At 33.7% G+C, this 15265-nt stretch overlaps 1 protein-coding gene across 1 annotated transcript in view; it reads left to right on the top strand.

Annotated features, from left to right (window-relative positions):
* The window catches only part of LOC142537511 (uncharacterized), a 49282-nt gene that overhangs the window by 33014 nt on the left and 1003 nt on the right, over nt 1-15265 (top strand). Inside the window, exons 2-3 of the mRNA XM_075643022.1 lie at nt 13164-13308; nt 13633-13885. Coding sequence (XP_075499137.1) covers nt 13164-13308; nt 13633-13885 — 398 coding nt within the window. The remainder of the gene's footprint in view (nt 1-13163; nt 13309-13632; nt 13886-15265) is intronic.

Here is a 15265-nt window from a genome sequence, read left to right on the forward strand (position 1 = left end):
TTTTATTTGCGGAAAACTAGCGACGGTCCTCGGGTTGTGTTCACCTTCAGTTCAGCAAGATCAACCATCAAGACCTCCATTAACGTCAATCTCATGCTCACCTTTATCGATCACACCTAGTGAGTCTATTGATTCAACAAACTTTAATCATGATAACAAGTAATACATATACATTCACAAGCAATAGTGAAAATACTTTTACTTAAAATAGCTTTTCATGAACATAAACTTTAACATTTTCCTTTCAACATATCATATCTTATTTCTTTTTATCATATATGTATGCGTTTCTCTTTTTATTGAATCCATATCCTCAATTGTGACTTTCGTATTAGCTGAAGATCGAAGGATCCATCTACGTATTACCACGGTGCCGGGCGGCGGGGACATCAGCGACACTCTCACCCGTCATCTGAGTCTTGACTTTACATATCATCGTATCATCATATCATCTTATTAGTCACAACCAATTCACCTCCTTCAAATTTTCATATTTATATCACTTATAAAAATTCATGCACATATAAATCAATTTTCTTTTAAACAAAGCATGCAAACTGTCTTTTAGCATTAACATTTTATCATAAAATTACATAACATATTTGAAATAAGCGTTTTAACATTTATTACAGCATTCAGGGCACTGCCAAGACGTCTAACATTTTTCAGGTGTAAAATGACCAGTTTGCCCTTGAACTCTAACTTTCCCAATTTATCCTTATACCTTAAAACGTCGACCCAAATCATTCCAAACTTAAACATATTACCTTAAAATACACCTATGAATATTTTATTAGACGTAACTTAAGCTTCTCGACTAATTTCTCAATTTATTTTTAAACCTAGACGTACGTCCCAATTTTGACTTGTATTAACTCAAAACTTAAACGAACTTTACCAAACTTGAACCAAGGCTTAATAACACCTAATCATACCCTAGGCAACACAAATCATGCCATTCAGAACCCTTAAAGATTCCTAGACAGTTGCTACACTTCCCTAGCCCTAGGTTCGAAACCCTAACTTGACCCAAACATTAATCCCTTTGTTCCTAGTCCCTGGCCAACCCCACCAGACCTGCCTAAACCAGCCCTGGTGAGCCATACACGAGGACGTGCATGGATGTCCCTACAATCTGCGGCCACAGCTAGGTTGTGTCCTAACCGTGCGCCTTCCTATCCCCTCCAGCCTTACGTGGACCACCATGGCTCGATGCTAGGACCCTCATGAGCCATGCACCTCATATATTACATTTATGCAATTAAAATCATTTAATTAGTCATTTTCTATTTTTAATAGATTTGCACGCAGTTGGATTACGTTATCAAATTTTGGACCTTACAAATCAGGTTTCCCCGGAGGAAAACAGAGGAAGTCACAAGAACTACGTACTTGAATCCAATGGACACATTCATTGTGTTTCTTTGTATTTACAAGTTAAGAAGAAGTTCATGTTGGTATTTGAGTTGTCAGAGGAAAATTCTTGTTGGGTTCAGACATTTCGCGCTGATCTGAGCCCGATTTCAGCTGTTTCTCCAGAGATGAATGGTGCAGAAGTTAATGTTTTTGGCATTGTTAGAGGAGAAAAAGAAGAAGATTTCGTAGTCTTGCTTCATTTTCATCATAATATTTTGTTGTATAGGATCTAGGACGGTGAATTTGGGCTTGTGTTCGACTTGAAAATGCAAGGATTCGGTAGAGATTGTAGGCTTCAATTTGATTGGAACCATGTGTTTCAGCTGGTTGAGACTTTGGCTCTCGTTCGATGTCCACGGAGACTCAAATTTTTTTTTATTTTAAATGTTTTAAATCTTAAGGCATGTTGGACTTGGAGGGGATTCAATATCCTTCGATTTGATACCCATATCCCTATACATTTTATTTCACACCAAGATTTCTTTAGTCTAACTAGTTAGAAAATACACCTAAAACCAATTATTATTTTAATTTTGTCCTTCCTTGAATAATTATTTTTATTTTTATTACAAGCTCTAAAGTATTTATAACTAAAAAATATAATAATTTCACAATTGATCTCGTAATTAAGTATTGGACTATTGGTATTTAACGTTAGTTTGTCGTACAATTTAATAATTGGAATTTAATAATTGGAGATTATTATATTTCTACATTGTAAGAAAATATGGCAACTTTTTTTATTTTTCTTTCTGAAGAAAACTCTAAACCTTAAATCAACCAAAGATATATCATATTTTTAATATATATTTTTCATAAATAAATATATTTTATTATATTCCTCAATATAATACTTGTTTTTAATTCAATTTTTATAGTTACCCAAAAATTATTCTACTAATATATTATCTTTTAAATTAATGCACTATATTATATCTTATGTATCATCAAAATAACAAGATATTGTGATTTTTTCTGATTTAAGCTAAAATATACTTTGAGGCCGATACTATATTAATAGGGTTAATAGGAAATAGTTTTGTACTTGGCTATCTGGCTTGCTGATTATAAAAGTATTCGTGCTTTCAGAGGGGATGATTATTTTTAATTTAAAATATTACTTTCTAAGTTAATCAATTTCATAGTTAAAGTCGATTTGGATTTGGATTTTCTAAATCTACGGATTTGGAATTTACTTTTGTATTTGATAAAAATTTAAATTAGTTCGAAATAAAGTTATTTTGATAAAATAAGCTTTTAGAAAAATAATTTAAATATTTTAAAAAATATAAAAATAGTTTTAATTGACTATGAATTAAATTTCTCAAAGTATTAAACAAAGTACCTAGGTATGTATTAATATTTGAAAACCCGTTGTAAAATTTGGAAACTAGACTAAAAATTTAATTTAAGCAATAAATATTTAATTTTTTTGTAAAATTTGAAAAATAAACTAAAAATTAAAATTAGGTTATACAAATTTAATTTGGGAAATTCCTTAAGTTTTGAGGAGATTAATTAAATCAAATCCATCAAAATTCAAAAAAATAATAATTGTACGAATAACATCTTATAGTACAAATCCAAAAAAAAATTATCCTTTTTTCTAAAACTCTTATGTTTTAAAAAATTAGATATAAAATCCTCAACAAATAGCACAGATTTTCTTTTAAAAAAAAACTCAAGTTTGCCTATTTCTAAAAGCACTAGATTATAAAAGAAAATCAATTTTAGTTTTTTTGGTCATAATTTCAATTTGCCCCGTTGCTTTTTCAAAAAAGATTTGTCTCTTTAACATTATATATAACACGCGCATTTCAACTACTTTAGGTTTCATGGATGCCAAAAGGCCCTCGTCGTTGTCTGATTCGGCGGAGATAGTCGACAGGATCGACGATTTACTAACATTAATTTTCCTGTTCCTCCTAGCAAGACCCTTGATCAGATTCCAATTGGTGAGCAAACATTGGAAATCTCTCATCTCCGACGAGCGATTCTCTTATCTCCACACCCTCTGCTTTCGTGCCCATAGGCAGCCTTCGTTCATCCTTCGGGCGAACTTACCGGCGTTTTTTTACTTAAATCACATGGATAAAACCTTTCGCCACTTCCGTATTGGGTTTTCCTATCCCAGGATATTGCAATCTTGTAATGGGTTGTTATTGCAGGAGGCTGAAATTCTCCCTTCGGATGGAAGAAGTACTACGTCTGCAATCCCACAAGTAAAAATATTAGAAAATTGGTTTTCGAGAACAAGAAGAAAGAACTGATTTCAGGACTCTGTCTGGCTTTCGATCCTCTGAAATCACCAAATTATAAGGCTGTTTGAGTGAAAGTTAAGGAAGATTCACTCTTGGAATACATCATCGAAGTTTATGATTCCAAAGATCATGCATGGTCCAGCTTGGGCCCCCCATTTTCATATTTACCCAACACTGAATTCTGCAATGGGATATACTTGAACAACGAGATTTACTGGATCAAGCCTCATGCAAGATCTCTTTTCTTGGATCTTTAAAAAGGATCTGTAGCAGACCTTTCAACAATCAGGTTTCCCCGAAGGAAAACGTGGGAAATTCACAAGAACTACGTACTTGAATCCAATGGACACATTCATTGTGTTTCTTTGTATTTACAAGTTAAGACAAAATCCGTCTTGGTATGTGAGTTGTTAGAGGATAATTCTTGTTGGGTTCAGACATTTCGCGCAGATCTGAGTCCGATTTCAGTTGTTTTTCCGGAGATGAATGGTGCAGAAGTTAATGCTTTGGGTATTGTTAGAAGAGAAAAGGAATAAGATTAAGTTGTCTTGCTTCATTTTCAGCATAAGATTGTGTTGTATAGGCTCTGGGACGGTGAATTTGTGCTCGTATTCGACTTGAAAATGCAAGGATTTGGTAGATATTGTAGGCTTCAGTTTGGTCGGAATCATGTGTTCCAGCTGGTTGAGACTTTGGCTGAAACGACCTCGACTTTTTTTAAAAAAGAAAACCATATACTCGAAAATACTACATATAAAATAACTTAACATTTTCATAAATCATAATAATTTAACATTTGAATCTCAAATGTATAAAAATATCCCTAAAACATCAACTATCCAAAAACTCTACGTCGATCTTTAAAAAGATCAACTAACATAAAATTAAAGCATAAAAATCTCTAATAAAATCATTAACAATAATATTTTAAATCTCTTTTCCATCAAGCTAATGCGGAAAATAAGTATACATCGAGAGTGTACTGTCGCACTCGATCCACTCAAGCGTCGGCGCCTCCTCAAATCATCAAATCATGCATCATTCTAACCTAGTGAGTTTAATGACTCAGCACGTTTTAAACACGAATAACAAATAATACATATACAATCACATGCGTTAAAAATCATACTTTTATTTAAAATAGCTTTTAAACATAATTAAATCATTTAAAATCATTTTCAGCATAAAAGCATCAAATATAATAACTTTTCAAAAATAGCATTTTAACGGTAAAAATTGAACAGCTTTACCGTAAATCATAAAATATCATATTTTCATCAAAATCATCATTTAAAATAATTTAACATGCGTTATGATCTTTCGGGACGCTGCCAAGCTTTTACATACTTCCCTAGTGTAAATGACTGTTTTGCCCCTAGACATAAAATTTCTCGATTTTAACTTTTTCTTACTTTAAATGATATGGACTTATCTCAAATAATTATTTAAGCTTAAATCTAATTTTCCATAATTTTATTCAGCTTATTTTGAGGTTTTTCATTTAATTTTTTAATCAACAATTCGTGAGGCGTTTAAATCCCGAATAAATTCAAAAATTAATATTTTGATCCCAAATTTTAATCATAGAATTCTTATTACCTAAACTACCCTTGTGAGCCATGAACCACCCCCGTGGACCCATAGTTCAAGACTTTGTTATTTAATTCTCGTTTTTGACCCATTATCAAGACTACCGAGCCATCTCTCGATTCCATCGAGCCACGGTCGAGCCAGACCCTAGCCAACCCACCTAGGCACCCTACTGACCAGCCTTGACCCATAGAACTAGCCCTTAACTCGCGCAAATCATTCTGGACCTAGACCCTTGGCTGCGCTCATGAAGCATCCTCACGCCTAGGACTCCTAGTGACTCTAGGACTCTCCTACTCGAGCCACCACCGAGCCCACCTGACCCTCACCGACCCTGGACTAAGCCCAGATCCAACCAAGCCCAGCCCAAGCCCCTGAACCCAAGCACGAATCCCTGCAATCAGAACAAGCTGCGCGCACAGGCCCATCAGCGCATAAGAGTTTCCTACTTCGCCTAGGACTCTATGCTCGAGCCACCCTCAAGTCCGAACCTTCCTAACCTTCCCTGGAACAATTTTACGTACTTCCCTAGTGTAAAATGATCGTTTAACTTTTTCTTACTTTTAATGATATGGGCTTATCCCAAATAATTATTTAAGCTTAAATCTAATTTTCCATAATTTTATTCAGCTTAATTCGAGGCTTTTCGTTTAATTCTTTAATTAATTATTCGTGAGGCGTTTAAATCCCGAATAAATTCAAAACTTAATATTTTGATCCCAAAGTTTAAACATTGACTTTTTATTACCTAAACTACCCTTGTGAGCCATGAACCAGCCCGTGGACCCATGGTTCAAGACTTTGTTCTTTAATTCTCGTTTTTGACCCATTATCAAGACCACCGAGCCATCTCTCGATTCCACCGAGCCACGATCAAGCCACCCCCAGCCAAACTCTAGCCAACCTACCTAGGCACCTTACGGACCAGCCCTGACCCATAGATCTAGCCCCTAACTCGCGCAAATCATCCTGGACCTAGACCCTTGGCTGCGCTCTTGAAGCATCCTCATGCCTAGGACTCTTAGTGACTCTAGGACTCTCCTACGCAAGCCACCACCGAGCCCACCTGACCCTCACAGACCCTGGACCACGCCCAGACCCAATCAAGCCCCTGAAACAAAGAACGAAGCCATACAATCAGAACAAGCTGCGCGCACAGCCCCATCAGCGCATAAGAAATTCCTACTTCGACTAGGACTCTATGCTCGAGCCACCCTCGAGTCCGAACCTTCCTAACCCTCCCTAGAACACCCTGAGCCACCTCCTAGATGACCTAGATCAGCCCTCACAAAGCAGTGAGCACTTGCCCGTAGCTTCGCTTGTGCTTGCATGGGGGGAGTCCTAGTCCATGAGGACTCTTCCCCAGCCACTGGGCTAGGACTCTTCCCAACCCATGGCCACGACCAGCACGACCACCCAACCCAACCCCAGCCGAGCCACGAGCCACACCAGCCCAAGCTGAGCCACTTTCCCAAAGGTATTGCTAGGAAACCCTAGGTGCTTTGTCCCTTACCAAGATCAATTCCAGCATGTGTTTTCCTTTAATTATTGATGTTCCAATCATATTTCATCCTAAGTTTGGCAGCGTACTCGTTGGAAATCATAATACGATTATATATACGTAAAAACGTTGAAACTTTTGGAAATATTTGACAAAACGTTTAAACCATCATACGTAAATATTTTTCATGCAAAAACAATTAAATCATGCATAATATGATTTGAATGATGCTTCAAAAAGTTTAGAAAACGTTCTTTGGCATTTAAAACGCTCGAATACTCAATCGTTGGCGAGGGTGCGAAGATGGACGACCGGATGACGAAGAATCCTAGGTTTTCTTCCTTCTCCTTTTTTCAAAAATATGGTGAGTGTTGTGTGTTTTTTCAGTTGCAAGGCTGAATTATGGTGTTTTGAAACACCTAGGAGTCCTTTTTATAAATTTAAATGGCATGCTAATGGGCTTTGGTTTTGGGCCTCCAAGTATATGAGCAATTGAGCCTCCTCAATTTAGTTAAATTGAGCTCAATAACTCTTATTTAATTAAATAATAAAAGTTTATAAAAACCACTTCTCAAAAATAATGCATTTGATATTTTAAAAATCCATTGTTTGCCCAAAACCGGCTTCCCTGGTAAAATCGAGTTCATCTCGTAAAACAATTCGAACTTCAACATTTTTAGAAAAATTAAATCATTTTTAATCATATTTAGAAGCCTTGAAAATATTTAGTGAAAAATATTTATTATAGTCTTGGTCGTCTCCGATCTCTTTCCCCTGCCTATATCGAATATTCGGATAAAATCCTTCAATTTCATGAAATCATGTCATATAATAATTTAATCATGCAATCATACATTTAATCATTTAATAAATATCATGCAAGCATTTAAAATCAATTAAATAAAACAATTCAAATAATTTGCATGCATTTGGTTTACGTGGGTTTACTTTTTTGACGTTACATTGGCTCCCCTTTGATGTCCACCGAGACTCAAATCTTTATTTTATTTTAAATGTTTTTAATCTTGTTTGGATGGACTTGGAGGGGATTCAATATCCTTCGATTTGATACTCCTATACATTTTATTTCACACCAAGAATTCTTTAGTCTAAGGAGTTGGAGAATACACCTAAAACCAATTATTATCTTAATTTTATCCTTCCATAAAAAAATTATTTTTATTTTTATTACAAGCTCTAAAGTATTTATAACTAAAAAGCTCTAAAGTATTTATAACTAAAAAACATAATAATTTCACAATTGATCCCGTAATTAAGTATTAGACTATTGGTATACCACGTTAGTTTGTCGTCCAATTTCAATAATTAATGGAGATTATTATATTTCTACATTGTAAGAAAATATGGCAACTTTTTTTATTTTTCTTCGTAAAGAAAACTCTAAACATTAAATCAACCAAACATTTATCAGATTTTTAATAAATATTTTTCATGGGTTCAAAAAAAATATATTTTTCATAAATAAAAATATTTTATTATATTCCTCACTACAGTCTTCTTTTTTAATTCAAATATTATACAAAAATTATTCGACTAATATATTATCTTTTAATTAATGCACTATATTATATTTTATGTATCATCAAAATAACTAATTACCGTGATTTTTTCTGATTTAAGCTAAAATATACTTTGAGGCCGATACTAAATTAATAGGATTAATGGAAGTTAGTTTGGTACTTGGTTGGCTAACTTGCTGATTATAGAAGTGTTAGTGCTTTCAGAAGGGATGCTTATTTTTATTTTAAAATTTACTTCCTAAGTTAATCAATTTCACAGTTAAAGTCGATTTGGATTTGGATTTTCTAAATCTATGGATTCTGAATTTACTTTTGTATTTGATAAAAGTTAAAATTAGTTTGAAATAAAGTTACTAAATTTTGATAAAATTAGCTTTTAGAAAAACTATTTATATATTTTTAAAAATATAAAAATAGTTTTAATTGACTATGAACTAAATTTCCTGAAGTATTAAAGAAAGTACGGACGTATGTATTAATATTTTGAAACTCGTTGTAAAAGTTGGAAATTAAACTAAAAATTTAATTTAAGCAATAAAAATTTAATGTTTTTGTAATATTTGAAAAATAAACAAAAAATTAAAATTAGGTTATACAAATTTAATTTGGGAAATTCCTTAAGTTTTGTGGAGATTAATTAAATCAAATCCATCAAAATCCTAAAAAATAATAATTGTACGAATAACATCTTATAATACATATCCAAAAAAAAATGTTTGTTCTAAAACTCTATGTCTTAAAAATTAGATATAAAATCCTCAACAAATAGTACAAATTTTCTTTTAAAAAAAAAAAACTCAAGTTTGCCTATTTCTAAAAGCACTAAATTATTAAAGAAAATCAATTTTAGGTTAAAAAAAAAGTTTTTTTTGTCATAATTTCAATTTGCTCCGTTTCTTTTTCAAAAAAGATTTTTCCATTTACCATTATATATAACACACGCATTTCAACTATTTTAGGTTTCATGGATGCCAAAAGGTCCTCGTCGTCGTCTGATTCGGCGGAAATAATCGGCAAGATCGACGATTTACTGACATTAATTTTATTGTTCCTCCCAGCAAGACCCTTGATCATATTCCAATTGGTGAGCAAACACTGGAGATCTCTCATCTCCGACGAGCGGTTCTCTTATCTCCAAACCCTCCGCTTCTGAAACGTCTGCCCATTTTATTTTCTTTAAAAGTACTAAAAAAAAAAATTTCTATAAGCGCTCAATTTTCGGCCATACACATAAACCTCATGAAAAAAAAATATCCCCTTTAAAATAAAACATCATCCAACTAGCATTTTAAAAATCAAGTGAAATAGTCATAAAAATGAAATCGTTGCATGTTTTACCTAACCTAAAAAACCAATAAATTTGAAAAGTGTAGCCCATACTAAACCTCTCAAAAATCTCTCAAAGCATAAATAAATAGTCTTAAAATCTTTAGCATAAATCATAAGTCATAATCGTACATGCGGAAAAATAGAAGCGCTGGTCCTCGGATTATGTGCACCTTCAGTCCAGTCAAATCACCTGTCAATACCTCCCTCAAACTTACCTGCATCCATCACACCTAGTGAGTCTAAAGACTCAACACACCATCATCTTTATAGCAAGCAATACGTAATATAGTCAACATATAACAGTGAAAGCATAAATATTTTCATGACATGCATCACATAAACCTTAACATTTTCCTTTTTTTTCCCTCAACATGACATGACATAAAACATTTTTCATGATCATAAACATTTTTCCTCTTCCTTTTTGTTGAATTCAGATCATTAATTGTGACTTTTCTGACATGACATGAACATGAAAAATCGATGGATCCATCTACATGAAACCACAGTACTGGGCGGCGGGGACATCAGCAACACTCTCACCGGTCAACTGAGCCTTGGCCTATCATGATTCGAATAGAAATACGATTGTCGGGGCTCCCTCTTGGGCCTTCTCCCATAAATGGGCTCCCTCTGGGGCCTTCTCCCCTCACGATATTCACATTCTTACCTCAAACCTCATAACCTCATATTCGTAATAATGGAAACACGATCGTCGGGCTCCCACTGGAACCGTCACCCTCACGACATCTCCAACATTAACGAATTAGTCACAATTACTTCACTTCCTTAAACATTTAACATTCTCATCACTTTATAAAAATCATGCATAATATAACATTTTGTTTTTGAAACAAAACATGCAACATGTCTTTTAAATGTCTTCCTTAAATCATAAAAATCCCATGGACACTTAAAAATCATAATTTAATCATGAACATTTCATAAACATTTTAAATGACATTTTAACCTCAAAATATTTAAAATAACATTTTGACATATTAAATCACAAACATATAAAATTCCCTAAACATTTAAAATATCATTTTAACATATAAAATCTCATAAACATTTAAAATATCATTTTAACATAAAAAATTCCATAAACATCCATAACTATAGAAAATAATCATATTAGCACATAAAACAGCATTCAGAACACTGCCATGACGTTTACTAATTTTTAGGTGTAAAAAGACTGTTTTACCCCTGGACGTAAAATTCTTTGTTTTTGACTTTTTCTTGAATTCATTGACTCTAACATGTCCCAAATAATTATTTAAGCTTACATGAATTTTTCCATATTTTTATTTGGCTTAAATCGAGAGCTTTTAAATTAATCTTTAAATAAGACGTATTACCGCGTTTTAATCACGAATTAAACCAAACCTTAATATAAAATTTTCAAATTAAAAACTTAGACTTCTAATAATTATTTAAGCTTAACCCTAATTTTTCATAATTTTATAAAGCATAAAACTAGACGTTTTAATTAACTCGTTAATTAGCGTTCCGTGCGTCGATTAAATCCCAATTAAATCCAAAACTCGTTATTTTGACCCCAAATTTTAAACGTAGCATTTTTAATATTTATTCTACCCTTCCAAGTCATGAGCCACTCCATGGACCCATAATTTCATTTTTAGCCTTTTAATTTTTGTTTTGACACCCTACCGAACGCACCGAGCCATCTCTTAGTTTACTCGAGCCACGCCCGAGCCACCTTGAGCCAACACCTAGCCAACTCACCTAGGGACCTTATTTACCAAGCCCAGCCCGAAAAACAACCCCTGGCCCGCTCAAAACCTTCCTGAAACTTGACTTAAAATCTGTACATGTGTGTGTGAGTTTCATAGTTGCTCTAGGACTCCTAGTTATCCTAGGACTCTACCAGCTGAGCCACTACCGAGCCCAGCACACCCTAACCCTCCCTGGACCACGTCCAGACCAACCCAGCCCCTGGACCCTTCGCACGAACCACCTGAACAGCCAGCAGCCTCGCGCGTTTTGTTGCCTCCCTCACGATTTCCCTCCTTTCTTCGAGCCACCAGCGAGACCATCACAAAAGCCCCTAGCCCGACCCCTTCCCATCATTCTAGGACCCTGATGAACCACCTAACTGACCCAAGCCCCAGCAGCGAGCCACCCCTTGGCTGCTGTCATCCCTACTGCCGCGCGAGTCCCTGCTGCATGGGACTCCTCCAAGGCTGCGCTCCAGGGGTCCTAGCCATGCTAGGACCCTTCCTGACCCTGACCCACGTCCAACACGAGCCCCCCTCGAGACCTGGTCGAACCCCAAACCCCCATGCATAATGATCGAGCCTCATGAATTTGCACAAGTCCTACAGCCTATGGTTTTCCTTTTCTTATTCCCTACGGTTTCCGGTTTTCCTCTACTCTTGTTTACAGCGTTTTAGGGGGATTAAGGACTCAATAAAACATGTAAAAACATCTCTCCACCTATCCTAATCATGGCAGCCCCTAATCAACATAATATTCACGTTTTTGGAACAACAATTCACAAGTTTACCTCATTTACATGCAATATTTCGAAAATATTCATAAAAACCTCATGCTTTTCATTCAAATATAATTTAAACAATAATATGATGTGATAGACGAGAAAAGGATATGTATGGCGTGCCTTTGCGTAATATACGCTCGAATAAACGTTGACGACGAAGAACGGGACGCAAACCTTGGCTTGAATTTTCTTGACAAGTTTTGAAGCTTTCCTTGTTATAATTTTGTGTGTGCCGTGAGTTTGAGTAAAAGGAGAGTTGGAGAGAATTACAGAATAATGGGAGAGGGAGGCGTGAGTTTTTCTTTCAAAGTGTAGGGTTTTTGTTTACTTAATACTTTAAATACTAATTAATTAACATCAAGGCTTTTAGGCCTATTAAACCACTAAATTAAGCTCAATAGTTTTAATTAGTATTTAATAAAATATCAACAAGGTTTTTGTTTAATTAAATATGTGAATTTATTTCCGGGTTGCCAAAAAGCTCATAATTTAGTTGAAAAACTAACACCGATAAAATTTATGTCCCGGCGTATAAATTCACCTCATAACTCCTTATTTTCAAAAATACTAAAAATCAACAACCATATTTTAAATAATTAAAAATAATTATTTAATAAAAACATTTTACATTTTCAGCCCTCGGTCCCCGTCCCTCGATCACAACTCGAATATCCTTAAAAATTACATTTTAATGCAACAATGTAGAAAAATATATTTTAAACATGCAATTATGCACAACATAATTAATTAATACAATTAAAACATTTAATCAAAATACAAGAGAATTTAATAATTGCATGCATGAGGTTTACGTGGACCTTAAAATTTTCGGGCCGTTACAGCTTCCGTGCTCATATGCAGCCTTCGTTCATCCTTCGGGCGAACTTACCGGCGTTTTTTTACCTCAATCACATGGATAAAACCTTCCGCCACTTCCGTATCGGGTTTTCCTATCCGAGGATATTGCAATCTTGTAATGGGTTGTTATTGCTGGAGTGCAGAAATTCTCCCTTAGGATGGAAGAAGTACTACGTCTGCAATCCCACAAGTAAAAATATTAGAAAATTGGTTTTCGAGAACAAGAAGAAAGAACTCATTTCAGGACTCTGTCTGGATTTCGATCCTCTAAAATCATCAAATTATAAGGTTGTTTGTGTGAAAGTTAAGAAAGATTCACTCTTGCAATACATCATCGAAGTTTATGATTCCAAAGATCATGCATGGTCCAGCTTGGGCCCCCCATTCTCAGATTTACCCAACACTCAATTATGTAATGGGATATACTTGAACAATAAGATTTACTGCATCAAGCCTCGCGCAAGATCTCATTTCTAGGATCTTGAAAAGAGATCTGTAGCAGACCTTCCAACAATCAGGTTTCCCCGAAGAAAAACGGGGGAAAGTCACAAGAACTACGTACTTGAATCCAATGGACACATTCATTGTGTTTCTTTGTATTTACAAGTTTAGACAAAATCCGTCTTGGTATTTGAGTTGTCGGAGGATAATTCTTATTGGGTTCAGACATTTCGCGCTAATCTGAGTCCGATTTCAGCTGTTTTTCCGGAGATGAATGGTACAGAAGTTAATGTTTTGGGTATTGTTAGAGGAGAAAATGAAGAAGATTCAATTGTCTTGCTTCATTTTCATCATAAGATTGTGTTATATAGGCTCTGTGATGGTGAATTTGGGCTCGTACTCGACTTGAAAATGCAAGGATTTGGTAGGTATTGTAGGCTTCAGTTTGATCGGAACCATGTGTTCCAGCTGGTTGAGACTTTGGCTCCCCTTTGATGTACACCGATACTCAAATTTTTATTTTATTTTAAATGTTTTAAATCTTAAGGAATGTTTGGATGGACTTGTTGGGGATTCAATATCCTTCGATTTGATACTCCGATCCCTATAGATTTTATTTCACACCAAGAATTCTTTAGTCTAAGGAGTTGGTAAATACACCTAAAACCAATTATTATCTTAATTTTATCCTTCCATAAAAAATTATTTTTATTTTTATTACAAGCTTTAAAGTAATTATAACTAAAAAAAACATAATAATTTCACAATTGATCCCGTAATTAAGTATTGGACTATCGGTATATCACATTAGTTTGTCGTCTAATTTCAATAATTGGAGATTATTATATTTCTATATTGTAAGAAAATATGGCAACTTTTTTTTATTTTTCTTCGTAAAGAAAACTCTAAACATTAAATCAACCAAACATATATCGTATTTTTAATAAATAATAAATATTTTTCATAAATAAAAATATTTTATTATATTCCTCACTACACTACTCGTTTTTAATTCAAATTTTATACCCAAAAATTATTCGACTAATATATTATATTTTAATTAATGCGCTATATTATATCTTTTGTATCATCAAAAAAACTAAATACCGTGATTTTATCTTATTTACGCTAAAATATACTTTGAGGCCGATACTATACTAATAGGGTTAATAGGAGTTAGTTTGGTACTTGGTTGGCTGACTTGCTGATTATAGAAGTGTTCGTGCTTTCAGAAGGGATGCTTATTTTTATTTTAAAATTTACTTCCTAAGTTAATCAATTTCACAGTTAAAGTCGATTTGGATTTGGATTTTCTAAATCTATGGATTCTGAATTTACTTTTGTATTTGATAAAAGTTAAAATTAGTTTGAAATAAAGTTACTAAATTTTGATAAAATTAGCTTTTAGAAAAACTATTCATATATTTTTAAAAATATAAAAATAGTTTTAATTGACTATGAACTAAATTTCCTGAAGTATTAAAGAAAGTACCGGCGTATGTATTAATATTTTGAAACCCGTTGTAAAAGTTGGAAATTAAACTAAAAATTTAATTTAAGCAATAAAAATTTAATGTTTTTGTAAGATTTGAAAAATAAACAAAAAATTAAAATTAGGTTATACAAATTTAATTTGGGAAATTCCTTAAGTTTTGTGGAGATTAATTAAATCAAATCCATCAAAATCCTAAAAAATAATAATTGTACGAATAACATCTTATAGTACATATCCAAAAAAAAAAATATTTGTTCTAAAACTCTTATGTCTTAAAAATTAGATATAAAATCCTCAACAAATAGTACA

The sequence above is a fragment of the Primulina tabacum genome, chromosome 2 (genome assembly GCF_025594145.1).
Source record: "Primulina tabacum isolate GXHZ01 chromosome 2, ASM2559414v2, whole genome shotgun sequence".
NCBI classification, from domain to species: domain Eukaryota; kingdom Viridiplantae; phylum Streptophyta; class Magnoliopsida; order Lamiales; family Gesneriaceae; genus Primulina; species Primulina tabacum.